This window comes from Python bivittatus, unplaced genomic scaffold (genome assembly GCF_059951505.1).
Source record: "Python bivittatus isolate LINGU-HERP-01145 unplaced genomic scaffold, Pbiv_v1 ctg000020_np1212, whole genome shotgun sequence".
NCBI lineage: Eukaryota > Metazoa > Chordata > Lepidosauria > Squamata > Pythonidae > Python > Python bivittatus.
In genome coordinates this window covers 88,004,738-88,030,834 of record NW_028277030.1, presented here as the reverse complement: position 1 = coordinate 88,030,834, position 26,097 = coordinate 88,004,738, and the positions used below count along the sequence as shown (strand labels likewise).

General features: G+C 38.6%; 1 protein-coding gene across 9 annotated transcripts in view; it reads right to left on the bottom strand.

Moving 5' to 3' along the window:
• Positions 1–26,097, bottom strand: part of DISC1 (DISC1 scaffold protein) — a 178,487-nt gene that overhangs the window by 112,627 nt on the left and 39,763 nt on the right. For 8 of the 9 annotated variants that reach the window (XR_015796634.1, XM_088143504.1, XM_088143499.1 and 5 more), the window contains 5 exons: positions 23,254–23,371; positions 18,800–19,035; positions 13,126–13,180; positions 10,531–10,633; positions 175–363 (listed from right to left, as the gene is read on the bottom strand). Coding sequence is in view for 8 of the 9 variants with exons in the window: in XM_088143504.1 (XP_087999630.1) it covers positions 175–363; positions 10,531–10,633; positions 13,126–13,180; positions 18,800–19,035; positions 23,254–23,371 (701 nt within the window). In the remaining variant the exon portion in view is untranslated. The remainder of the gene's footprint in view (positions 1–174; positions 364–10,530; positions 10,634–13,125; positions 13,181–18,799; positions 19,036–23,253; positions 23,372–26,097) is intronic. The other variant, XM_088143530.1, reaches the window with a different exon arrangement.

Below are 26,097 nucleotides of genomic sequence, written 5' to 3'. Positions count from 1 at the left end.
TTACGACGCAGTATACATCAAAGCTCCTGGCAGAATTGCCCATCAAAGATCTTTCTTTAAGACATCATATAAACTAGATTATTGTTTGTCAAATCAGGCAGAATACTGGATGGCATCCTGCATGAAAATGGCAGGCTTCTATCACACCAACAGCTGGCAAATTGTTCTGCTTACCAAATGCAAACTCCTCTTGCTCCATTTCTTCCTTCAGCCTCTTGTAACCTTCTTTCACTCTCTCTAGTTTCTGGATATTTTTGGCATGCAGAGTTGACCATTCATGGAGCAGCCCTTCCAGGCAATCTCTTTCAGCCGTTAATGATTGAATTTCTTCTGCAACATCTTTAGCAGTACAGAAATTACCTCCTGCGCATTCAACAGATGAAATTAGGAAGAGTTAAAGACCAGGAAGAAACAAAGCATCGATTTTTCAAATAGATGGCTACAGAAACTAAAGAGCTGATCATTTGTATAGGACATACAACCTGAGCAATGAACATGTATTTAATGTATTCGTTGTTGTTCTTATTTTTTCAAAGTGGTTGACAATCTATTAAAATATAAATGCAAATAGTTATTATTATTCTTATTGTCTTTAAGTCAGTTTTGACTCCTAGCGACTGCCTGGACAAGTTCCTGCAGGTTTTTTGGAAGTGGTTTGCCATTGCCTCCTTACTAGGGCTGAGAGAGAGTGACTGGCCCAAGGACACCCAGATGGCTTTGTGCCTAAGGCAGGACTAGAACTCACGGTCTCCCAGTTTCTAGCCTGAAGCCTTAACCACTATACCAACCTGGCTCTCTAAACAGTAATTAAGATACTATAAGATAGTATAAAATGACAGGTTCAATTTTAAAAGTAAAATTTTAAAAAGAGAATTTAAAAAAAAAACACCCAAACCATACCTATAGCATTCTTACAGGGATAGCTCTACGGGAGAGCGCACTCCTTAACAAATCCCTAAATTATATATTCAGGAATTTCAGGCTGGAGAACCTTTCAGAGTGAAGGACCACAACTGAGAAGGCCTGCTCACAAGGAAGTACAGGTAGTCCTCATCTAATGACCACAACTGGGACCAGATCCAATAGGGAAGCTGGCAGAGAAGATTCCAAATGGCAATCACATGAGTGCAGGGCACATGGCAACTGGTTGTAAATGCAAGCCGATTGCCAAGTGCCTGAAATGCAACCATGCAACTGCAAGGGGGTGGCACGACATTTTACGACAGCTGGAAATGCTTTACAGGCCATATAAAGCACCCTTTCTGAGGATGCCATTACTTCAAACCATTGTTAACAAATGGTCATTAAGCAAGGACTACCTGTACAAGATGGTATCCTGCAGTTCTCAGCACATGCTGATGATCTTAGCAAAAGAGCCAGTCTGTTATAGCAAAGACAATCTGTCAGGTATCCAAGTTGTTAAGGTCCTTCTGACAGCTGACAGCAGCCACTGCTGTTGCTTCAGCAATAGCATAACAAGTGTACAGAGAACCCAGCAACCTGGCAGACAGAGTTTTGAGAGCAGACCCAAATAAATATATAAATAAAAAATCTTGCATCAGCTTACAGTTCTAGATGAAGCCCAAGGTTCACAGAGAGCCATGCTATGGTTCAATGATTAAGGTGTTGGACTAGGTATGGGAAGACCCAAATTCTAGCCAACTCTCAGCCACAGAAATTCACTAGGTACATTTGGACCAGTCACTTTCTCCCTTAGCCTAACCTATCTCACAGAATTGTTTCTGTGAGGAAAGATAAGAGGAAGAAGAGCGATGCACACAGTGGTAAATTATTTACTTCAAAGCAACATAAACTTATAGTGGGTCATAAAACTATCAGCAAACATAGCTGTTACAGTTAAAATATCCACAGCAAATAGAAATAAATTAAAACAAGCAATAACCAATCAAAGCTACAATAATACAAGGATTAGTGATACTGGGAAATGGCCCAAACAAATCATAACAAACCCAATTGAAATAATATCAATAATTAATTCAAGGTAATTAATTCAAGATAAAATAAATTAAGGATGGAGATAAACTATTCAACCAAATGTTCTTTGGAAAAGTTTCATCTTCAGTAGTTTCTGGGATACTAGTAGGAATGGAACAAGTCTTAATTCTAAGGAGGTATTCTAGAAGGCCAGAGCAACAACTAGCGAACAGCGCATCCTGGCCTCCGTTCCCTTTTGTTTACAGAAGTGAGATATAATCAAAAGCTTCTGCCTGGAAAAACAGATTGGATAGGCCAATTCAAAAAGGAGAAGGTGATCCTGTAAGTACCTAGATGCCAAGGCCTTTAGGGCTTTATAGGTCAAAAACAGCACGTTGAATTGCATCCAGAAATCTTCTCATAACTAATGTAGAGTCTAAAGCACAAGTGTAAGGTGCCCACTAGTAACCAAACCATTACAATTTGCAGCAATTGCAGTTTCTGCTTAGTCTTTAAAGGCAGCCCCATGTAGAACACATTGCAGCACTGTGGTCAAGAAATGATGAAGACATGAATTACCATTGCAGGAGAAGCACATTTCAGTTGTGTAACCATAAGGTTTTCAATGGAAGAACCATTGTAACTAGGCAAATTATAGGGATGTTATTTATAAATTACTAGTCCTTTTCTAGTTACTGCCATTACTTATTAGCCTATTTATGACTAACACCCATTCATTCACATCAACAAATTACTATTTTATTTTTGGACAAAGATTAGTTAACCATAGGATGGTAGGAAATCATCAGTTTTGGGGTTGGCTGGTTCCCTAGTCTTACCTTTGACCGATATTATCTGGTCACAGGCTGAAATAATATCACCATCTCTTGGATTTTATTGTATTTAATACTTATATTTTATATTTGCATTATTTACGTTTTTATTGATTTTAAATTGTTTTGTAGTGAACCGCCCAGAGTCCCTCCTTGTGGGGGAGTAGGGCGGTGATATAAATTTGACATATAAATAAATAAATAAATAAAATGTATGTAATTTTAAAAACATAATTAACAAATGTTTGCATATTGACTGGATCATCACCTACGACAATATTATACTACAAGCGGTGACTTACAGCTATCTAACTTGAATGCAGAATGCATTATATCTATTGAGGGAGTAGGACTCCCAGATGATTTATAAAAATACCTGCAGAATCTATAAGAGATTATTTAGTCATAAACCTTGTCCTAAAAGTATAGGATAAACACAGAAAAGAATTAGACCAGGTTTATCACCCATCACTTCAATATTAAACACTTATTTTCATGAAGGTAAATGTTAAAAAAAATGTTCAGTGAAGAGATAATAACTTATATAGATTGCAAGACTTAATCTTAATAAACCAAATATTAAATACACACAGAGATAAACTATATTTGCACACCATTCAAAAGAGACAATAAAAAAGCTAAGAAGGAAATAAAAAGACCAGAACACATCCTCTCCAGCAACCAACAACCAGATAAACAGGGATTAACACCAGACAAACAATCTAGCAGAAAACAATGCCCTAATCAAGGAACTACCAAGAAGAAAACCACATCCCCACCAATACTGTCAGGGCAAGCTATAGTATATAAATAGGGAGTAAACTCCACTCTCACTAGCACTGATGATATTACCTAATGAAATGTCTGTAAGCAAACAACCAAGCTCAGAGAGCACCAAGGACTCCAAAGATGAAATGTTTTAAGGCTCTTTGAGATCATCAAAATCACCTTACTGGTTTCAGTATCTTCAAATAAGTAGCATAGTCCAAAAGGAATTATAAAAATAAAGCAGAATACTTAGAGTTCACTGAATTTAGGGGGGGGGGGGGAGAACGATGCAATACAAACAACATCTCTTTGGGCTATTTACAAATTGTTATTGAAATTCAGCTCAGAAACCAAACAAGTTAAAGACTGCATAATAAATGAATGCAGAATCTAAACAAGACAATTGAGATGCAACAATGGGAAGTTGAAGATAATATTACATTTAGCATGAGTATAACACTTAAAGAAAACTGGTACAAGATGTATTATTGTTGGTATATTACTTCACTACTGATTCCCAAAATCAATCATTTGTTTTCCAAAAATTGTTGGAAATGTAATAATGAGGTTGTAGCATTCTTTCTTATTTGGTGGTAATGTTATAAAGCTCAACAACTCTGGAAGATGATTTATTATAAAATGAAACAAATCTTAAAGGTGGAATTCTCTTTCCTGCCAGCTGATTTTCTATTAAACATCACCAAACCTTATATTCCTATAAAGTACACGGAGTTGGGTTTGTATATGATAAGATCTGCCAGTATACTTAATGCCCCTCTTTAGAAGAATGGCAAATTAGACTGTGGGAATATGTATCAATGTCAAAAATAATTTCATATTTGAAAAATAAGTCTGATACAGAATTTAATTCAACTTAAAAACTATAGACTGTAATTTTATAAATGGACTTGTACCAAATCCAAAATTTGGTTTCTCTAAACATAAGGCTTTAATTTATTAGCTCTTGCTTCAGTTGTTAAATATAAATCAGATAGAAAGTCTTATTAATTGTTTATTTTGACTTATGTGGCTACCTTTGACAATTATAGAATATCAACTTGATCTTAATAATGGTTCTGATCAATCTTACAGGCAGCACTAATCTAATATTGACTTTGAAATTTTTACTCAGTTTGATATAGCTTGTAAATCTCTTCTATTTTTTTAAAAAAATGAATATATTGAAAAATTGAAATAAAGCTCAGTTGCATGTTATGCTGACATACACTGCGTACATACAAAATGATTACATTTCTTAAATTTGTTAAAGTGTCCTCAGAAAATGTATATGGAAGTCAATATGTGCTTGAGTCCAGAAAGCATATCCTTTCCCTACCATCTAAATACATCATGTCATCTACTTCTGGGTTGCCTTAAAGTTATACAATAGACCAACTAGGTTCAAGTGCTTTTTTAAAAATCTTATTTTTCCACAAATAGGAATAATAAACATTATGGGCAACTTCCTAAATACAGAAGGCTGGTATCCTTAAACCTTTTTTAAAATTGTTATTATATAGAGAAAAAAGAAAATAAAAAGTGGAATGAATGGGGTGAAATCCCCAAAAAAGTAAATTAATTTGGAAATTATACCTCCCAAACTTTTCCAGAGATGGGTGAATCAGATTATGGATGAGCATAAGGAGTAAAACAGCAAAACTTCACCTACAAACCAAGTTTACTCTCATATGCTTCTCTTTTTCTCCTTTGAAACACACCTATTCTTTGGCATATACGCAAACAATTTCTTACTTCTCTCTCATACATGTACATATCTAGAGGTAATAAAATTGAATTTAAAAACCTGAATATTTTATTTAAGTATGTTGTTTTGTTACTTAAGGTGGATTTTAAAAATATAAAAGTATAATATATATTTATAATTTTTATCTTAAAGAATAGGTTGACTAATATGAAGTAATCTGACCTAATCTTCCAATTAATCTCTAAATTTGAATCGATGTCTAAACTGAACCTAATGAATTACATAACATTTAAAAGGTTTCTTCCTATATAAGTGAAAATCTAACCAGATCATTTCTCAGATACAAATATTTACATGCTGCTTACCAAATATAAGTATTTCACAAAACAGTTTTCTGGAAATTTTGACTTCAGCTTATCAGTCATCATACACTTTTCATTTATGATAAGATAAAATAAGATAAAATGATAAGATAAATTAGAGCTAAGGCAAAGAGAAGCATAAAGGAATAACCTAAAAAGGAAATAAAATTATGCAATAAACAGATTTCTCTATTCTCATATTTCATCTCATATATGATCAAGGGTGCAGATCATATAAACAGATTCTATTTGGCAGCTTTATATGGAGAATACGCAGTCCTCTAGCTGCTGATGGACCTCAGCACACGGAGATGTGGTTAGGACATTAGACTAGGACAAAGGAGACCAAGGTTTAACCTTACACTTGGCCATGGAAGTTCTTTGAGAGACTCTCAAACAGTTACTATCTCTCATCCCAAACTACCTTCAAGTACTAATGAGGCCAGGATAAAACTGGATGCAGAGCTTTGTATGCCACCTTCAGCTCCTGGAGGAAAGATGGATGCATCTAATGAACAAAGATTACAATAAGTCTTTTTGATTGATGATTGATTGATTATATGACAGTTAAGTCATTTTTTACATAGAGAAAAACCATACAGATTTTCTCTATGACAATCTCTCCCTACCCTGTAATACAATAACAATGCAATAATTAAAATGATTAATTTTAATAAATTAATAATAATTAATAATAATTTAATAATAAATGATCCATCCATTCATTAAAATAATAATCATTAATGTAATACAATAAGTCTTAGCCACCATAATATCTTATCAGGGATGCCAAATGTTGCACTTCAGTAACATTTGGGCAGCCATGCTACATCCCTTCCAAGCTGGACTTAAGTTTCTTAGCCAAGAAACTTGCCAACTACTGATGCATTTATTCCTTCATTAGACTATCCCAAAATCAAGGTTCTGTAATTAGAAGTCACTTTATTCTTCTCTGAGAGGTCAGGGAGAAGATAGTATCCTGATTATTAAAGTTTTATGCTTACTGAATGATTACTAATTCCCAGAAGGAAACTTAATATCAAGACTTGAAGCTCTGATGAAATAAAGCCCATATTCCAGTTAATAATTTATAAGCATTTTTGCCTCTAATATATGCTCAGGAGGCAAATCTGCCCTTGTTTGCTCTTCTTATTATTTTATGGCAGCAGGAATGTGACTTCAATTCTAAGATGCAATATCAAAAACTCATCAAGAAATGAGCATGTCACTCTCTTAAAGTGCCAGCAGTGAACTCCTGACCTCAATCACAGCGACTAAAATCGGCGCTTTCTAAATGCCACATGAGGACTCCTTTCTAAACATATATGCATAAATTTGCTTCAGCGATTAAAAAACACAAAATAATACGGTATTCTAATTTTATTTTTTAAAAGACTAAATAAACCTTCTTTTGGGAAACATCTAGCTAATATAATTTAATTAATACAGTTCTTCATTTTCTTGACAGATTTATACATTGTAATGTATTCATTGCTTGACTTTCTTGTTTCATCATCTCCATGTACTTGTCAGGTCTTGTTAGGCAAGCATTCAGCCTTTTTCCAACACTTGAAAAGAAAATGACTCCCAGAAAAGCTGAGGAAAAAAACGTTGATAGTGCTCAGAAGCATTTTGTTCAGTCATTGAGAGTCAGATAGCATACATATTGTTGTTGTTGTTGGTCACACAGTCAGCCAGATGTTTAGACTGGATTTGGCATTTTTGCCCACCTATTGAGTCCTTCCCAAGGACCTGGGATAGGCAGATGTTGTTGTTTGATGCTGTTAAAGGTATCATCGTCGCAGGATGTAAGCTGTTCCAAGTAAAGCTGCCTTTTGCAACTGACTGATGGTGATTTTGTCAATGCCAATGGTGTTCAAGTGGTGCTCCAGATGTTTTGGGATTGCACCCAAGGTGCCTATTACAATGGGTACTATCTTTGCTTTCTTTTGCCACAGTTGTTCTATTTCTATTTGCAGGTCTTTATATCTTGTGAATTTCTCCAGTTCTTTCTCTTCTATTCTGCTGTCTCCAGGTATTGCAATGTCCACTATCCAGACTGTTTTGTCTTCTTATCAACAATTGTTAAGTCTGGGGTGTTATGTGACAGGCCTGTTTGAATTCTGAAGTCCCAGAGCACTTTAGCTTCTTCATTTTCTATTACTTTATCTGTTTTGTGGTCCCACCAGTTCTTACTTGCAGGTAAATGGTATTTGTTGAAGATATTCCAGTGCACCATTGTTGCTCCTTTGTCATGCCGTTGTTTGTAATCAGTCTGTGTGATCTTGCAGCAGCTAACTAGGTGACCCACTGTTTCTTCAGCTTCTTTGCTGTCTGTTGCTGTCTTCTCAATTCTGGCTTTGTATGCGTTTGTTCTTAAGGTTTGGCCTTATGCAGCCAGAATTAGCCCCTCTGTCTCTTTCTTCAACTTTCCTGCCAGGTCTTGTTGTTATCTGATTTGCCTGCTAGTTGTGTGTGTGTGTGTGTGTGTGTGTACTGGCCATGTAATACTTTGCCTTGCCATGTTTCTTTTCTATTCTTCATTTGGTCTTTCTTGTAGGAAAACCTCCATATTGTGAGTTGTAGGATTTACAGAGGAACAACACAACATGACATTCATGGTTAATCAATGAGCAGAGATCTTTCCCTTAATCTGTGGCACTCCACAAATTAAAACCAATAAAAGATAGTAAATAGCAACGCTCTCATTGGCTCACCATGGCAACGCTCCCTGGCATGCTCTTTCTGTAATTTTGGCCCTTTTATAATATCTCACCACCCCACTACTCTACCAAGAGCATAGGGGACGGGAAGTAGTCACCAACAACAAATCTGTGGGATTTTACTTTGCTGGGGAGTATTTGTATTTCATATTTTAACTGGGCTGGATTGGGGAGGGCTTGTTTGTTCTTCTTTTGTGGCACATGTTTTTATCAAGTGGACTGCTTTGGTAGCCTTTCATGGAAAGGCACATAAATCAACACAAATGTAATAAGTAATTGATTGGGGAAATAAAAGTCCAAAGATCCGATTCTAGAACACAACAGTTTGGTATCCAGCCTTGGCCACAGCCAGGGACATCCCTGGGGACCAGGGGATCAAAAAAGTCAAGATGGTGGCTGCAACCATGTGATCGAAGCCCCACCCATGTAAAAAAGAGGCAGGGCTTGATCATGCAGTTGTGGATGCCATCTTGACTTTTTTGACCTTCCCCAAAGATCATGCCTGCCCATAGCCATGCCATAAAAAACATACATCAATTAGCCAAGAATCAATGTGGACCTAAGAAGAATTGAAAGCAAAAAGTCCAAGCTGAAAGGGTGGGAAGAAGACTTACGTAACAACACTGAGGTAAACATTAGGTACCGTTTAGTTCAACATGTGATCCTTCACCTGGCAGCTTGTCCGGCATAGAGCAGATGCCCCAGGAAAGCATCCCGGTGCCAGACTACATCCTGCCTGCTTCCCCTTTGCTGGCCATCCGCTCCTACTTATGGGAACACTTTAATATAGTACACCAAAAAGGGTACATGACAATAAAAAATAAGTGCAGTCTATACATTACTAATGCAAAACAAATCACATCCTGTAAAAGAGAAAAAGCCTGACCCCTGAAAAGTTTATTTGAATTAAAAGACTTCATGGTTTTTTAAGATGAGAAGCAAAAAAAATGGCAAATATTCGCAAGACAAATACAGTATCTAGCAGGAAGTCTTTGTGGTAATCAGGTCTATGCAGTTCAGATCAAAAACCACAGTGAATTCTGAATCCTATCCACTATTATGTAGACATTCAGTGTGGGGTAATGGTTAGGTTACTATGGAGACCTAGGTTTAAATCCCCAGTCACCTACAAAGCACCTAATTGTGCTAATAAAGGCTATTTAAATTATTTTTCTTTTAAACGCTGTGTTTATTAGATCATTTTGAAATATGTTTTTTTGTTTGCTTGTTTGCCTGCTGGCTGTCTAATGCCCCACTCATTAGAAGGAAACAGCACAATCCAATAATATTAACACTTAGGTTGGCAATCTGTATAAGTTACGTTAAATGTGTGATTACGTTTATCATGCATGGAAGCTTGATTGAAATCAGGATCACAACACAATCCCTTCTATCAAAATCTCCTTTGAGGAATATAAGGGCAGCAGGAGGATCAGCTATAGAAATAGGCCTGGTAACAACAGGAGAAAAGAAGGGGCAAGGAAAATCCAAATTATAGTGAGTTTATAGGTAAAGAACTCCTTCAAGTGTATTTCTTAGGCTGATTATACTTCTCATTTCATCTCAAATTTCAGAGCTTGAAAAACACCATTGAGCAAAGTGATGTTAGCTAGTGGAAAACCCACAATTTAAAGGTATCATCATGGAGGTGTGCAAAATACATTACTCTGCTATTCTTGAACCATTCTTGCTCTACACATGCGTGCCTTCCTAGTGCTGTTTTTTGCCTAATGAAGTGAGGTTCTGTTTGCCAGTTTTGTCAATGCAGCAGCACATTATTTTTTCACTTTTCATTCACCTGCCCCCCCCCAAAACAGTGGAATATAATATCCAAAGTTCTTGTCACAGACAGCTATTACAAATGCAAACAATCCTAACAGCTTAATGTAAGAATTGTATATGAACGTTATGCATATGTGTATAATTATTCATATGTATATATCCTCTGAAGATGAATGATATTTTCACTGCAACAGTAGCTATTTATAATCTGAAGAGGAAGAAAGTGCCAATTCCTCTATTCCACAGAGAAGTGTAGTGTACACCAGATATGTCTTAATCCTCATGTCCTTTACTTTCGTTTACCAAAAAAAGCCCACAGTAACTTAAAGAATTTGCTTTTGACTTCTTTAAGAATCCAACTTCTGGTGAAGAATTCTCTGTCATGAAACATTATAGTATCTTCATTTTCCATCAACAATTACCTGATGCAGCAAGCATTTTAGTTTCAAGAAGAGCTGGAAGTTGAATCTCAATATGTCTCATTTTTTTCCTTAACGTACTGCAGAACTTCTGACTAGTACATACCTAGATGGAGACAGGCAGCCTTGATATGGAATTCATTCATATAAAAACATAAGGAGATACAAAGGCATGTCGGGTTGTCTTGGTTACAGACATGTATCATTTCAATAAGACAATCAAGATGAATAGGAAATAATGGGCAACTTTGCGGCAAGTCATTTACCCCCACAGTTGTACAGCTTTCCAACATAAACAGCACTTTCATTAGCAATGGGCAAAACAAAGAAAAAATAATCACGAAGAAAGCAGAGAAGCAGATATTGTGGGATCACATGTCAGACAAAAGGCCAAAGCTGGTAAATCACCCAGATGTCTGAACTTTCTGTAAATATCTTGTTAATTGTCAGTAACTGCTGAATGAGAATGTGTTGTGCTTCAGATCTAAAGTTTAAAAAGTGCTTCAGAACAGGCATGGGTGTGCTCTCAGCACTTCCTTAACTCAACCTCCGGACTCAGATGCATATTTTCCTAAGATCGTGCAGCTACTAAGCAAGCCCAGGAAAGATGCACCTTTTTTCAGAAGGCCCCAGCAGGTGCACACCTAGCCCTGCTCCTATGGGCATGAATCTAAAGCACACCACTTCCCTGCTTTTGAAGATCAAAATAAATAAAGACTTGAACCAGACTGGCAACTTAGCCCTACTCTTTACTTTCATGCCATGATGGAACTACTAGAATAGCATCTTGTTCCAAGACGTACTGGGCACAGCTGTGCTAATATTTCTTAAATCAGAGTCCATATTTCTCACTAGTGCAAATCTTTGTTTGTTTGTTTGTTTGTTTATATATCAAATTTGTCACCGCCCATCTCATAGAAACGACTCTGGCTGGTTTATGAAACAGTTAGAATCAATTAAAATTACAAAATTATGATAATAAATAGAAAATAAATAGATCCAAGAATAATTGGCAGTCACTCAGGGAGCGTCATCACGGTGCTAGCCACCCCCAGGATTGGGTAAGGTTGTTATCACCCCATGCAAGCTGGCAGAGCCAGGTCTTTAATTCTTTCCAGAAGGCCAGGAGGTTAGGGGCCTGCCGCACATCTGGGGGGAGAATGTTCCAAAGGGCGGGGGCAACGGCAGAGAAGACTTTCCTCCTGGGCCCTGCCAGCCAACATTGTCTTGCTGATGGGATCTGCAACATGCCCTCTCTGTCTGACCAGGTGGGACGGGTTGATGTGACGGGGGTGAGACAGTCCCTCAGGTAACCTGGACCCATGCCATGTAGGGCTTTAAAGGTGATAACCAACACTTCGAATTGGACCTGGAAGCAGATTGGGACCCAATGAAGCTTGCTTTGTAAAGGTGCTATATGTGCCATTCTTGGGGCACTCAAAATTGCCCGCGCAGCCACATTTTGGACCAGCTATAGCTTCCAGATACTCTACAAAGGTAGCCCCATGTAGAGCGCATTGCAACAGTCTAGCTGAGAGATGCTAGGAGACAGCTAAATTCAGCTGGCCCTTAGGAAGTAGTATAAGGTGCTTTTGTAGTTAAAAAAAACTGAATGTAAGTGGCTCAGTACTTATCAGTTTGAAATTAAAATGCAGCCCCCCAAAATAAGACAAGGAGTAATATCTGAACCAAAGGCTTGATGGAACAAATGGTTTTTATCGCCTTACCAAAGAAGAATAATTGTGGCTCTCTGTATCCCAGGGCAATATGCTCCTAATGTGGGGGTTGCTACAAAGTAAATATATCTCTGGGTCCCCACTCCTTTCAACTCATGAAGGGTGGGGACCCTCAACAGCCTGTCTCAGATCAGGCTGAGTCTAGCAAGGAGATAAATCCAAGGGCTAAGCTATGCAGGATTTTATAGGTTAGAACCAGCATCTTGGATTAGACCTGAAAGCCTGCTGACAACCATTGCAATGAGCCAAAGGCAAGTATCATCTACTAGACAAGTGATGGCGAACCTATGATACATGTGTCAACCACCACAACATTTTGGGTGACACGCCAGTGTTCACCAACACCTGACAGCTATTCTCCCTGTTTGAGTTACCAAAGAAACTGAGTTTGTTTTACTCATATTTCATTTTTGTAATTATTTGACATTTTTTTATATAATATACAGCACCACACATGATGGGACTGTATTTTTTTTTAAATAAATGAATATGTAAAGAATTGGTTCTCTTTTGTTCGGGGGAGGTGACATGCCAGCAGAGTTAGGCATTTTCCAAATTTTTGACACACCCAGCCCAAAAGGTTCGCCATCATTGTACTAAACCAACTCTTTCTAGTTAGTAGTTGGGCTGTTGCATTTTGTATCATCAATTGCAGCTTACTCAATCATTTTGAGTAAGGACAGCCCCATGTAAAACATGTTACAGTAACCTAAATGTAAGGTCACCAAATCTGATATTCAAAAAGAAGAATCTGCTAGGCCTTTCTTAAGGCAGATTGCTGCTTTTCGCCAATGTACAGTAACTCATTGACTCATTAGTTCCTCAAATACACAGGGAAAAGTAACAGTTTAATTGTACTTACTTTGGCAGCAGTATCTGTCATGGACATATTGAGTGACTGCTCTTTTTCTTGAAGCCTAGAAATAATAAATTAGTATTAAATTGGTATTAAAATCTGATAGTATTTATTAATATATCACACATATATTCAGAAGCACCACCAACTTCAGCTAAACTTTTTACTTTTTAATAAGTTCATGGCATTACCAGCAACCTTAAGAACTTGACATTATTGACAATGTTCTTATTTCAGTCATTGCAGAGTTTGGCTAGTTTCTGGTAGAGCAAAGGAGGGAAGCAGGTCACACAGATTGCAAGATTCAGAGTCAGAAGCTGATGAAACAGGTACATCTATACCTGGGCAGCCTTCACATGCATGCATAGCCACACACATCCCTCTCCTGTCTCTTCCCAACAAGACACACCTGATCATGGGCTTCTGCTGCCCCTAGGAACCCAATCGCTAGTGATCAATGGCTGCTCATCATCTGATTGATGGTTTAGTAAAGACTGCTTTGTTTCTTGTCATTAATGGCAGCAAAAATGGGGATGACTTTCCTGCTAGTCATGCTGATCACCTGGTCAATGGGAAAAGGCTCCCCAGTAGTAAGAGTTGCACTTTTTCTGACCAAGTGATACAGCAGCCCTTTGGTTGCAGCTTACCTACAATACAATAGTGTCAGCCTCGCAAGTTAGTTCAGGCAAGAAGCACACCCAGAAGTACTAGCTCTAACTTTACTGTAAGGTTACATCAACAGAATCTTGCAAGTCCGAAAGTACATCTCTCCCCGCTTGCCTTTACAGTCTAAGAAAATAGGGAGGGTCCCTTCTGAGATGTTTGCCACGCCTCCATTCCTTCTGCGGGCTCAGCTGCCTCTTATCTGACCATTGTCTAGTCTGTGGTGCTGCCTCCTGTCTCACAAGGTCATTCCCACATACCATTACAGATAGGGAATAATTTGGCAGCCTTTTCTGCTGTTTCAAGCTCTTTAAAGGAAAAGCAGGATAAAAAGGCAATGAAAGCCAAAGCCATGGTAATAACTCACTGTGTGGGGCAAAGCTAGAAAGCAGCAATTTACTCTCCTCTGATCACATACAATCCCTGTCCTCCCTAATCAAGATTTTTTCCCTATCCTAGAGCCACTAGAAATCATACCAACCTAATAGCAGGGGGAAGGAGAAGTAAGCAAAAGTGTAGGGACCATCATACTTCTTCTTCTCCCCACCCCACATATACTGTCAGGCTTTTTGGCAGCTGCCCCAAAATGAAAGTGATTTTTTTCCATGCACAAGTTCTCCTTAGCAAGATTTATTGAGATGAATAGGATGAGGATATAAGGATTTCAGCAACTAAATTATTTTCAATTTAGAACTAATATATTCCCCTATAGATTATGGTAGAGACTTTTGGATTTTGTTTTACAGCCTTCCTATAATGCAGCAAGGAGGCTTTCTCTATAGTGGTAACAGGGAAGCTTGTCACTGGCTGTTTTTATAAAGGTCACCTGAAATCTTTATCAATCTGGGAACCAACTTTTGCATATACTAAATAACGCAACTATAAGCAGTTGGTGAATGGGAAGAGACTGGTGAAGACTGAGAAAGGGATTGGACTTTACTTATCAAGAGACTCCAGAATGGGAATGAGGACTCTTGATTCTACCAGAGACTTGAAATCTTTCGCCAAATGTCATTAAAAGGCATGACCTTCAAAATAGATCTAATCCAACTCCTTTGAAAGAAGACAAGTTCAATACTCCAGGGGATTCTCTCTGCTGAAACTTACTTCAATGAAAAGTATATAGCAAAATTCTATTAAGAACGAAATGATTTCTTTGCCCTTCAGCAACACGACGTGAATCCATCAGGGCATCAAGTAATTCCTTGGCACTTTCAGTTTCTACCTGTGAATCTCTTGCATTTTCTCATATTTTAACAAGAAAACTGTTTAACTATAGTACCATTTGGTCTATTTTTGTACCTTACTGATTAAATAATAACAAAAAGACTTGTTGGATAAATTATATCTTGTGAATAAACAGAAAACATGGGGGTGGGGGGAACCCACTCTAGGCTCAATACCAGAGTATTCACTTTTGCTATCAATCACTACTGCATAGATTAAGGAGTAGCTTTTTAAGATTATATTGTTGTTATTCATCATCATCATCATCATCATCATCATCATCATCATCATCATCATGATGTTTTTGTTATTCTTCCCCCAGGCCTTTGGCAAGGGATAATGAGACCCCTCGCTTCATTGGGCTTGCCATCTTTTATCTATCTTTTATTGATTTCATTGTAATTTCTTTGATTACTATAAGCCAGAGTCACTGAAAGTTGGGCAGCATACAAATTTAATACATTATTAAATTAAATAATGTATTTTGATGAATATTGTATCATTTTGACTCCTTGAAGAGATGAAGTGAAAAATAACAAAAATGTATTTGGGTTCCTAAATTTAAGCAAGATTCTGTGAGTCAGTGATTTTCTAGATAAATTCGGGATACAGAAGAAAATATCAGGGTATTGTGTTCTGTGTTTCAGATGTCAGTAGTAACATGGGCATCTTAAAAGGTGCTGAGAGCACAAGAAATGTCTCCTGAGGACTTCCACATGCAGCATTCCTATGGCTCCCAGACTGGCTCTGCACTCATTTGACTCCATACCTCCATCTCTGTTGGGCAGCTGAAGCCATTTATTTCCTGCTGCCTTTCAGGTGGAAAAACACATGGCATTTTCCAGTGGAAGCACTGGACTTCTGTCACTCGTTGGCATGAGCCTTCTCCTCCACTAACAGAGTAAGCCACTTTGTATCATACTAGCTCCCCACAGTTCATTTTAAATGATCAGTACAAGGAGCAGCTTGGTGGCTTGGCACCCCTTTGCAAGCGCCGGATGTCAAAGAGGCACAAGGGGAACGCCACTAGACTAGCTGATGTGGCATATCAAGTAGCAGTGAGAACACCACTGATGGGTTTTAAATTATTTTACAGGATTTCAGGGTGAAAATTGCAGCTTTTGGAAATATCCTTTGAATTCCCAGATCAAGAAGTGACCGATAGGAAATATTTAAAAAATGTTTACAATAAAATTAAAAGTGCAAATAATAGTTTGCATATCATTCTCCAAGTTAAAGTTATGGGTGCTATTGACTGTTTATTGTATATACCCTTTTCTCTTACTCATGTTCAGAGCTGGATGGGGGTTTTTTCCCTAGAAAATCTGTCCAGATTTAAGTACTTGTGGCTATTTCAATTGATATAGCATGCGCAGAGAATAATTGCAGAGAATATTCTTTTCTTTTTTCTGCCGTTCAAAGATTATTGGTTCCCTATGGGATGTATCCGTGTTGGTCTAGTTGCTTCACAGTGTGATGAATTAGGTATGCAAGTCATGTATCAAAGTCATTAAATCAAACAAAAAATAGAGCATCCAAAAGTTGAACAAATGGAGCTGGGGAGGAAGGGAGCTTAAAGACACTTATTAGTATATGTCTTGATGGAGAATGCAGTGGCTTCAAAGGAAAGGCAAAACGGTCAACATTACTGTGCTTCAACATGAATTAGCAAAAACAGAAACAATCACATCTCAAGGACAAGTTAACAGAAAAGACAACTGCAAAGCCCTATTAAACAAAGAGAGAGATGACAGCAAGCTATCAAGGAAAACAGTTGCAGAGAGTTCTTGCAGAAAGAGAAAGCCACAAAAATTGAATACAGCTCTAACTGCCTGAATATTCCAAACATATGGCCATGCAATGTTTGGGCTAGAAACATCACTACATGTCTAGCAGCAGAGAAAAGACATTATTTTCTTGTTTGGTGACTACTATACTCCCAAACTTGAAACTACTGTCAAGGCATAAAAGTATGTGTTCAGTGTGTTTGGATGGGCCAATCCTCATATCCCCATACTATCCATGCCCCAAATCTACATACAGTGTATGAAAATGGAACAAAAAGGAGGTTGTTGGAGGGGTTCCAATAGAATTTCATTTTCAAGTGTTATAACGTTTATTAATTGAATTGCTAGGTGCCTACCTCTAAAGCAATATTGGGTAGCTTCACTGGGTGTTTTGTGTGTGCTTTTAAGTCAGTCCTCATTCCTGACAACTGCCTGGACTGATCTCTTCCATTTGCTGGGCAAGATTTTCAGAAGTGGTTTCTACTTTTTACATCCAAACAGAGCAAGTTCCCCCTCACTAAACGAAGGAGTGTGTTTTGTATGAGTAATACCTTTTGGATCACTGCTGCTGATGTACTTTGAAGAGCTGTATTGTTTGGAGTATTGCCAGCATTCTTAAACGTTGATTCAAAAAGTTAGCTGTGTTTGGTCTTTGTATGTTGCGTCAATTTGTTTTACCACAAGGTAGCACAGTTAGGGGAAAAATGAAGTAACGATATCTTCCTCTATGCATATAATATGGGGGCCTTGGTTGCATTTGAAAATACAATCAAGTTTTCTCAACCACAAGGAGATTGCTCAGTGCAGGACAGCCAAGTCAAGACCTGTTCTCTCTCACTCCTAAGACATGGAATAATGGATTTAAGCTACAGGAAAGCATATTCTGATTGCATGCTTTAAAAAAAACAAAACACTTTTTAACAATGCAAGTAGTCCTTGCTTAATGATGGTAATTGGGACTGGAATTTCCATCACTAAGCAATGCAGTCAAAAACTGTGATGTCACATGACCACATTGTTTAGTGACAGCAATCCCAGCAGTTCCCATTGCCATCTTTAAGCGAGGATCACGTGTTGTTAAGTGAGCACCTCCTCTCAATTTCCTGCTGGCTTCCAACAAGCAAAGTCAATGGGGAAGCCAGCAGGAAGTCGCAAGTCCCAGGAAGTTTGCAAGCAGGCTGGCAGGCAGGCAGGTGGCTGCTGCAGTGAGGTGTGAACATGGTGGGGCTGGGGATGGCTGCTGCTGTGTGAGGGAGGGTGCACAGGTGCCCACCTCTCTGGGATCTTGTACTCCGTAGTCAGGCCCCTCGGGAGAAAAAGCCACAAGAGTTCGAGTGACTTACAGGAGCATCTTGCGACCTTCCCTGCCAGCTTCCCCATTGACTTTGCTTGTTGCTGCAACTGTCATAAGTGCAAGCTAGTTGCCAAGTGCCTGGATCATGATCACGTGACTGTGGGGGTGCTGGGATGCCTGGAATTTCAAAGACTGGTTGTAAGTACCGCTCATTCAGCGCTGCTGAATCTTCAAATGGTCGCTGAACGAGTGGTTGTTAACCAAATACTACCTGTAAGAGCTGTTTGATGATAGAAACAGTTTCCCAGAGAGATAGTGGGCAACTCTTCATTGCATGGATCCAAGTGAAGGCTAGACAGACATCTACCTGGGATAATTTAACTTGGGTTACTGTACTGAGTAGGGGGTTTGACTCAGTGGCCTAATGGACCCTTCTAACTCTAGGATTCTATTATTCTAATAAATGAATGATTTCACGGGGTTACCAGTAAAGAAAACTCAATTCCAGATAAAACATAATTTGACATCAATATTACTCCAATGCATACAACAATTTTCTGAGAATTGGAATCTAAAATTAAAGACTATATTTCTCCTATATATGTTACTGCATTAAATGTAGCACCCTAAAAATTGACAATGAAAAATATGAGGCAAAAGAATAAGTCAGAGTTTATCAAAAAAAAATAATAATCCACAAAATGAGTACCTTTTGACAGATTCCGAAAAATCCAACCTGCATGGAATTTTATGGGAGGCTGCCAAAATATCAGCCAAGGCTTTGCCTATTGTTTGCAGTTCTTTGAGTGATACCCAGCTGAGCAAAGTAGACAGTTCATAATCCTGGTCCTGAATGAGGCAATCTTGTTCTTGAATTTCTATCCTTAACTGTTGATCTTTAGCTTCCAGAACAACCAGCTTTGCTCTAAGAACTTCAATTTCTTTCTGCATGGAGAAGGAATATACTATATATCTTTATCATAGAAAAAACTGATCAATGAATGATACAGAATGTGTAAGAGAAACTCAAATCTTTTTCACATACACTTGAGCTACATGAGACCACATTGCTGTCCCATATGACTGGAAAGCATTTACAGATCAGGCCAATCAATCAAATCAGCCCTCTTCACCTGATGGGCAGTATGTACTGCCAGATGGCACAAGACTCTGAGACAAAAATCCAAATCCATAATCAAATCATGCTTTTAAAATGACACAACAGATTGTGTAAATATTCAGATTCACCATCAAGCCAAGGAGTTCATAAATGATTCAACAATCCTTTAAAGGACCAAAATTGCACTTCTGCTGACTGAATTTAACACTGCTGGGTATTGTTAATGCAAAATCCACTAATTTTTATAAGGACTTCTGTGTGGCCTACTTTTTTAGGACTGTAGATTATTTGTTATATAAATAACAAGATAAAAGTCATGAATTCAAAGTAGCAACAGGCAGTTACTCTGAAAAAGCACATTGTTGAAGTCACGCCAAATCTTAAAACCTAATTTAACTTTGCAGTTATACTCAGTATCTCAGGATGAACCACTTTCATTCTTTATTCAATGAACTGGCTGAAGAAATTCAATTTACGCTTATGTAGCCTCAGATATATGCTATTTATTCTCCTGCCTGTAAGATTCAGCAGGAAGAGAACAGACTAGCTAATGCTTCAACATCTGTCAGGGAGATAACAGAGGTCATCAGGACAACATCAGGTCTGCTACTTTGAGTCTAAAATCAGGCTTGTAACACAAACAATTCATTCTCTGTACTATCAATCTGGGAATTCTGTCAGAAATTCAATAATCTTCAGTTAATAGAAAATATATTTATAAACCCTACTGTGCTTATTTTTATGAGCTAAAAAGCTATGGTTACAGTTGAACATCCAATAATGATTAGGTGATGATAATCATTATTCATGTCAAAAAAGGAAGAAAATGTAGGATTCTGTGGCTCATGATGAAGGGCAGACAATGCACTGGCCATCAGACCAATAGATAAACTGATATTTATTTGTTTGTTTATTTTGCGGTTTCTTTTTCTTCAATAACAAAAAAAAACCCTGAAATTCCATCTGTATTTTTAAATACTCATTTATTAAAACATAAGCTTATATTTTGAATCAATTCTTCTAGCTTAAATTTATTGTTAATGAACTTTAAGATACTGCCAATTCTGCCAGAAGAATAGAAAGGTGATTGCTGTTGTAGAAGCTATGCTGGTGGTAACAATACCATTTTGATAAGAATCTTTCCACTAATTTTCAAATAATTAATGAATAACAAACACAATAGATCAAATTTAACAAAAAGTAGTCAAGCAATATTCAACCCCCCTCCCGCTTCCCTTATTAGCTAATTACTGATTGCCAACTGAATTTAGGGAAAATAAATAAATAATATCTCAAAAGGTAGCAGCATCTGGTTGACCTTATCTAGTCTCCAAAACAAAGAAAGTTTGGTTTGGTTAGTACTTGGATGAAGCTTAGCAGAGAATCCCAAGGCTCAATCAATCAAAGTTCAATCAACCAATCCCAAGGTTTTTGGGTGCTTGTAGGCAATTGAAGAACATCCCAGAAGGGGAGGGCGGAGCTGGCGTCGCGGCGATACGGCGGGCAATCCTGGGCTCCCAGGATCGCAGCTGATATCTCCTCCCCCGGACGGTCCCGATGGACCTAAGCCGTTCCGTAGAGATGGCGAATGCAAAGGGCGCGTCCCGCGGATCTCAGGGACGCCGCAAGTCCCAGATCGATCCCAGGAGAAGCTCTTGAAGCCGGCGGAGGAGAGGCAGCCAAAAATGGCTGCGAAAGCCGGGACAGCTCCAAAGGAAGATGGAAGAGAGGGGTGTCAACTGGGTGAGATGGACTTTTACTATTCAACTATTCTTAGAGAACACCTTAAGTAACTTAAAGAGATTTTTAAAAGTGAAGAAAAGTGGATTAAGCGGCGAGATTGAACCCTATTAAAAAAAAGAAGGGGGAGAAAATTTTTCTTTTCAACTTTCCCTTTTTAGTGGAATTGATAAGATGTTTTTCTTTTAAAAAAAAAATATTTTTAACTGGATTGGCTTTCTCTTTTTAATACTCAATAACTCTTTATTTTAAGCCTTTTTTTTTTTTTACTAAGATTTCTTTATTGTTATAAGAAATTTATATCTTTTGACTTTGAAATGGGGAAAGTGGAGTTAAGAGAAAGTAAATGAAAGAAAGTTGCACTGCCATCTAGAGGCTCGATTTAGTGCTTTCTTTTTTCATTGTGACGCACGCTCAAGGACTCTGTGCTTTCTAAAAAGATAGTGGGATGTGCATGTTTATACAGGTGCCATCCGTAACTATAAACAAGAAAGTGGAGTTGAAAGCGATTTTGAAAATATTAAGATGGAAAGTTTGAGCTAGTCACAAGAGCCTTGATTAGTGGCAGTAGCTCTTTTTTCTGCTAGAAGCTCTGCTTTGCTCTCTATTCCCCCCCCAGATGGATTTTTTTTTAAAGAGGCTTAGCCTTTCCCTTCTTTTCCTTTTCTTTTTATTTTTCCTTTTTTTTTTTTCTCCTTTTGCTTCTTTTTTTCTCTTATTTTTGGCAAGAACAAAGATAAAGAATCCTTTGACTCAATGAAGGTTTATCAAGATAACAGACTATACGAGAAACACAATGCAGAAAAAGATCTTTAAACTATTGAGGATGACTATAAAAAATTGGAAGAAGAGCTGCAGAAATTCTCAAAAAAAAAAAAGAAAAAGAAAAAAGATATTAAAGCTAAAATGGACTTAATTAAACATAAACCGGGATCATTGGAAAAGGAAGAAATAGTACAAGAAATCAGAAACATTAAACAGAATTATTGTGAGGCCTATAAACTGAGAATTAAAAGGGTTAATCAACTGATAAATGAAGAGAGACAGATTTGTTCTTGGCACTGAGGGTGAGAAAAAGATTATACAAGATCATAATGGAAAATTGTACTAAGAGAATGCACAAAAAGAAGAAGTAAAACAATATTGAAAGAAACTACTGGAGATGTTTAAAGAAAAAATCAGGGGAATACAACAATGATGGAACTGACAGAAGCTTCCAAAAGCAGAATGTTCAAAAGGACATTTATTATTGCTTTCTCTTATCCAATAATATAGAAAAAGGAATGAACAGTTAGATATTTTGGGATATTGAATGAAAAGGGTGAACTCAAAATTATGCAAGCGCTGGAATAAAGTATAAATCTGAGATATATAGTTAAAAATTGTATAACATGTAGTGAAGAATCTGGTTAGAACTGTAACCTGGTTAGAACTGTAATTGATACTGTAACTGATATTGGTTAGAACTGTAACTCTTAAGAATTGGAAAAATTAAAAAGTACTTATGCAGGAGGAAGTTATTGAAAATTATGGAATGTGCAGAGATGAGTTAAACTGAGATTTGAAACTAGAGTAAGAAGATAAGTAATTTTATATGACACGGGATTTGCTTTTATTAATGATTAGATATAGATAGATGGAAATGTATTACTAATCCTATTGAAAGTTAAAATTTTTTGTAATATATGATTTTATAGATTAGCTATGAATGATTAATAATTGTTAATTGATAAGTATACAAGTATATTTTGAATAGATGATATGAGAATTTAAGATTATGAAAGGGGCACCAACGAGTTTAACTGGTTGACACACGGTATAAAATGGAAGATGCTTTTTTATGCCTTTTTATGTTTTTGTTTGTTCATGTTTGTTTTGTGTTTGTGGTAAAAATAAAAAAAAACATTAAAAAAAAAAAAAAAAGAACATCCCAGAAGATGGCAATGGAAAACTACTTCATAATGTTCCAAGAAAACTGCATGGTTCTGTCTATCAAGCCACCAGGAGACTTTTTAAAAAAAAATACAGAGAGACTAATAAATACGTTTAAAAAATAGTAAGATAAAAACAAGTTTGCTGAACTGACACTGACCTCAATTTTGAGCAATCACATATCTTTCAAAAGATTTGTATAACTCCTGTGGTCACAACTCCCCCCCCCCCCGTTTTTTTGAATTAACAGATAGATCATACTCAAGATTTTTATCATATAACAACAAATACGTACTATGGAGCATATTTGCTTATCTATGCATACACATCTCCACAACACTATCCCACAAGGTACGTCATATTATTCTTACCTGTATCCACTTCTTTTCCTCAAGCAGCTGGTCCCGTTTTGTAACTGGAACCTGTATCTTTTCATCGTAGGGAAGACTTAATATCTTCTGATCACTTTTTTCTAGAAGTTTCCTTTCCCTGTTACAGTGTTCAAAAATATTAATTAATACACATACGGATATTTGTTACAATTTTGAACAATCTGATGACTTTCAAATATATTGGATTACAATGACCATGAACCCAACATACAGCCCAATACTGTGATGGAGGACTTGGATGAGGAGGTTCAAGGTCATGGGGAGAAGCATCTCCTCACCCCACAGCCTGAGCATGTGAAAGCAAAGAGGATGAGACTAGCACCACCCTAAGGAATTCATAGTGTTTAGTTGCAGACTTTGGGACTTAGAGTTAGTCTGGCAAGATTCTTTCTAGCAGGTGCAAACTAATAAAGTAACTGAGCTGTTCCAGTACTGTCTCGTGGAGTTTCTTGGGCTGAACCTGACACCAGTTTCGCCAGACTCTTACTCCCGTCGTGAGGGAGGAATTTTGAAGTATGGCAACAGATCCCCAGGGGGCCAATTTAACCCCCCAACTTTTGGCGGCGGCATTATTACAACATCAACAAGTCAATGTGCAAATTAATAATCTACAAGAAGCCATGGATCAATTAGCACAGCAGTTCGGACAAGTTGGCCAGCAGCTTCCCCCTCCACCGCCGGTGTTGTTGTGTTCTCCTGGAAGCATGTCTGAAAAGTATGGAGGTGAGGTGGAACTGATGAGAACCTTCCTGGCACAGTGTGAGTTGTTCATGGATGGCAGACCAGCGGAGTTTCCTACGGACCGCACGAGGGTGTCCTTTGTGCTGAGTTTATTGAAGGCAGCTGCTGCCAAGTGGGCGACCCCCCTAATAGAGGCAGGCGATACGGCGCTCAACAACTGTCAGAATTTCATCAGTGTCTTTAGGGGGCATTTCAGGGATCCAGTAAGGAGACTAACTACCTGTTGGGATATTCACAAGCTCAAGCAGGGCGGCAGACTGGTAAGGTTGCACATTGCAGATTTCAAGTTGTTGGTGGGGGATGTCGAGTGGAATGACACGGCTCTCACTGACCAATTTCGGGAGGGGTTGGACCCCAAACTTCGGTGTGAGCTGATAAATCAGGGCATTCCAAATACTCTGGATGATCTCTATCAGCTCCGTATAGTAATTGATGCCAGGCTGGAGGACTTAAAGCAATATTTGCCTTCCAATCCTCTTGCTGCCTTGCAGTCTCCTCTGGCAGTTCTATCTCCTCCTTGTGTCACAACAGCAGAATTGGCAGAGGGGGAGCCAATGCAAATAGGAGCTGCTAGAAAGGCAGTTTCGGGAGAGGAGAGGCAAAAGAAGAGAGATCTGAACCTCTGTTTTTACTGTGGAGTCCCAGGGCATATGGTGAGAAACGTCTGGTGAGGAATCTACCAGCGGGGACCAAGCACACGCAGCAATCCTCCACCAAGCGCACAGGTTCAGTCCCAGAGCCACAGCAAGGAAACTTGCAGAGCCCCTCTCTTCAGAGCTCACGGGGGGGGGGGGGCATCAAGCAATTAAGGAGAGCTCATTCTGGTGATGACAGGCAGATGTTCATACTAGTGCCCATCACAGTAACCTTGGATTCTGGCTCCAAGATAGAGGTGGAGGCAATTTTTGGACTCTCACAGGAGAGGAAGGGGAGTTCAGTATCTGGTTCATTGGAAGGGCTATCCTGAGGCAGAGTGTCCCTGGGAGAATGTGAAAAACGTCCACACCCTGGAGCTGGTCAGTGACTTCCATCAGCGTTATCCTAGCAAGCCGAAGCCTCACGGGGTGCTCGGGGTGCCAGTGGTTAAACAGCAAGCAGAGGGCATCGACAGCATGCTAGAGGAAGGTTTGGTGGGGGCCTTCAGGGAGGAGAGGGCTGGAGCACAGAGCCCGCAGCCTTCCACTTCCAGTTTGCATTTTATAGGGGGGAGGGGGGCTGATTCTACTAATGCTGTAGCTGTTTTGCAGGACCAATCAGATGGATTGGGGGAGGCATCAGGAGACACAGACAGAGCCTCATCACCTGCCCTTTCATCTCTATCACCACTGCCCAGCTCTCATGAGAACTCAGAGGGGGAGGATGAAGGTGGAGGGAGGGGTGATGTGATGGAGGACTTGGATGAGAAGGTCATGGGGAGAAGCATCTCCTCAGCCCACAGCCTGAGCATGTGAAAGCAAAGAGGATGAGACTGGCACCACCCTAAGGAATTCATAGTGTTTAGTTGCAGACTTTGGGACTTAGAGTTAGTCTGGTGAGATTCTGTCTAGCAGGTAAAAGCTAATAAAGTAACTAAGCAATTCCAGAATCATCCCATGGAGGTTCTTGGGCTGAACCTGACAGACATATCTGGAAGATGCCAGGATGGGGTTAGGAAAGGCTAAATAAGTAATTATTTCTTAAAGGTTTAGCAGAGAAAATGACCAAGACTGAACATGTATATATATATTATAGTACTTTAGGAGGCGAATGTTGTAAATTGTCTTAGGAGTTGGAGTTAGACAAAAGGTGTGATTCCCCAGCTAAAACATGATACCTAAGGGGCTTCTGGGTAGAGAAAAATGGTGAAGTGACATATCTCCAAAGAGCATAGAGGATGCTGAGGTGGGGACTTGTGACCAGGTGGCAAGCCCGGTTCATCAGAGCTTTTCCAGATAAGGAGATGCCAAGAGATCACCCACATGTGCTCTTGAAGGTAGCTCCTTGCAAGGAAACCCACAGGATCCAGAGGGAATCTGCGGGCAACCTGCAGATAAGAGCACTGGGAGACATGGAAAAAACATAAAGCTCCCAGCCTCAAGTGCA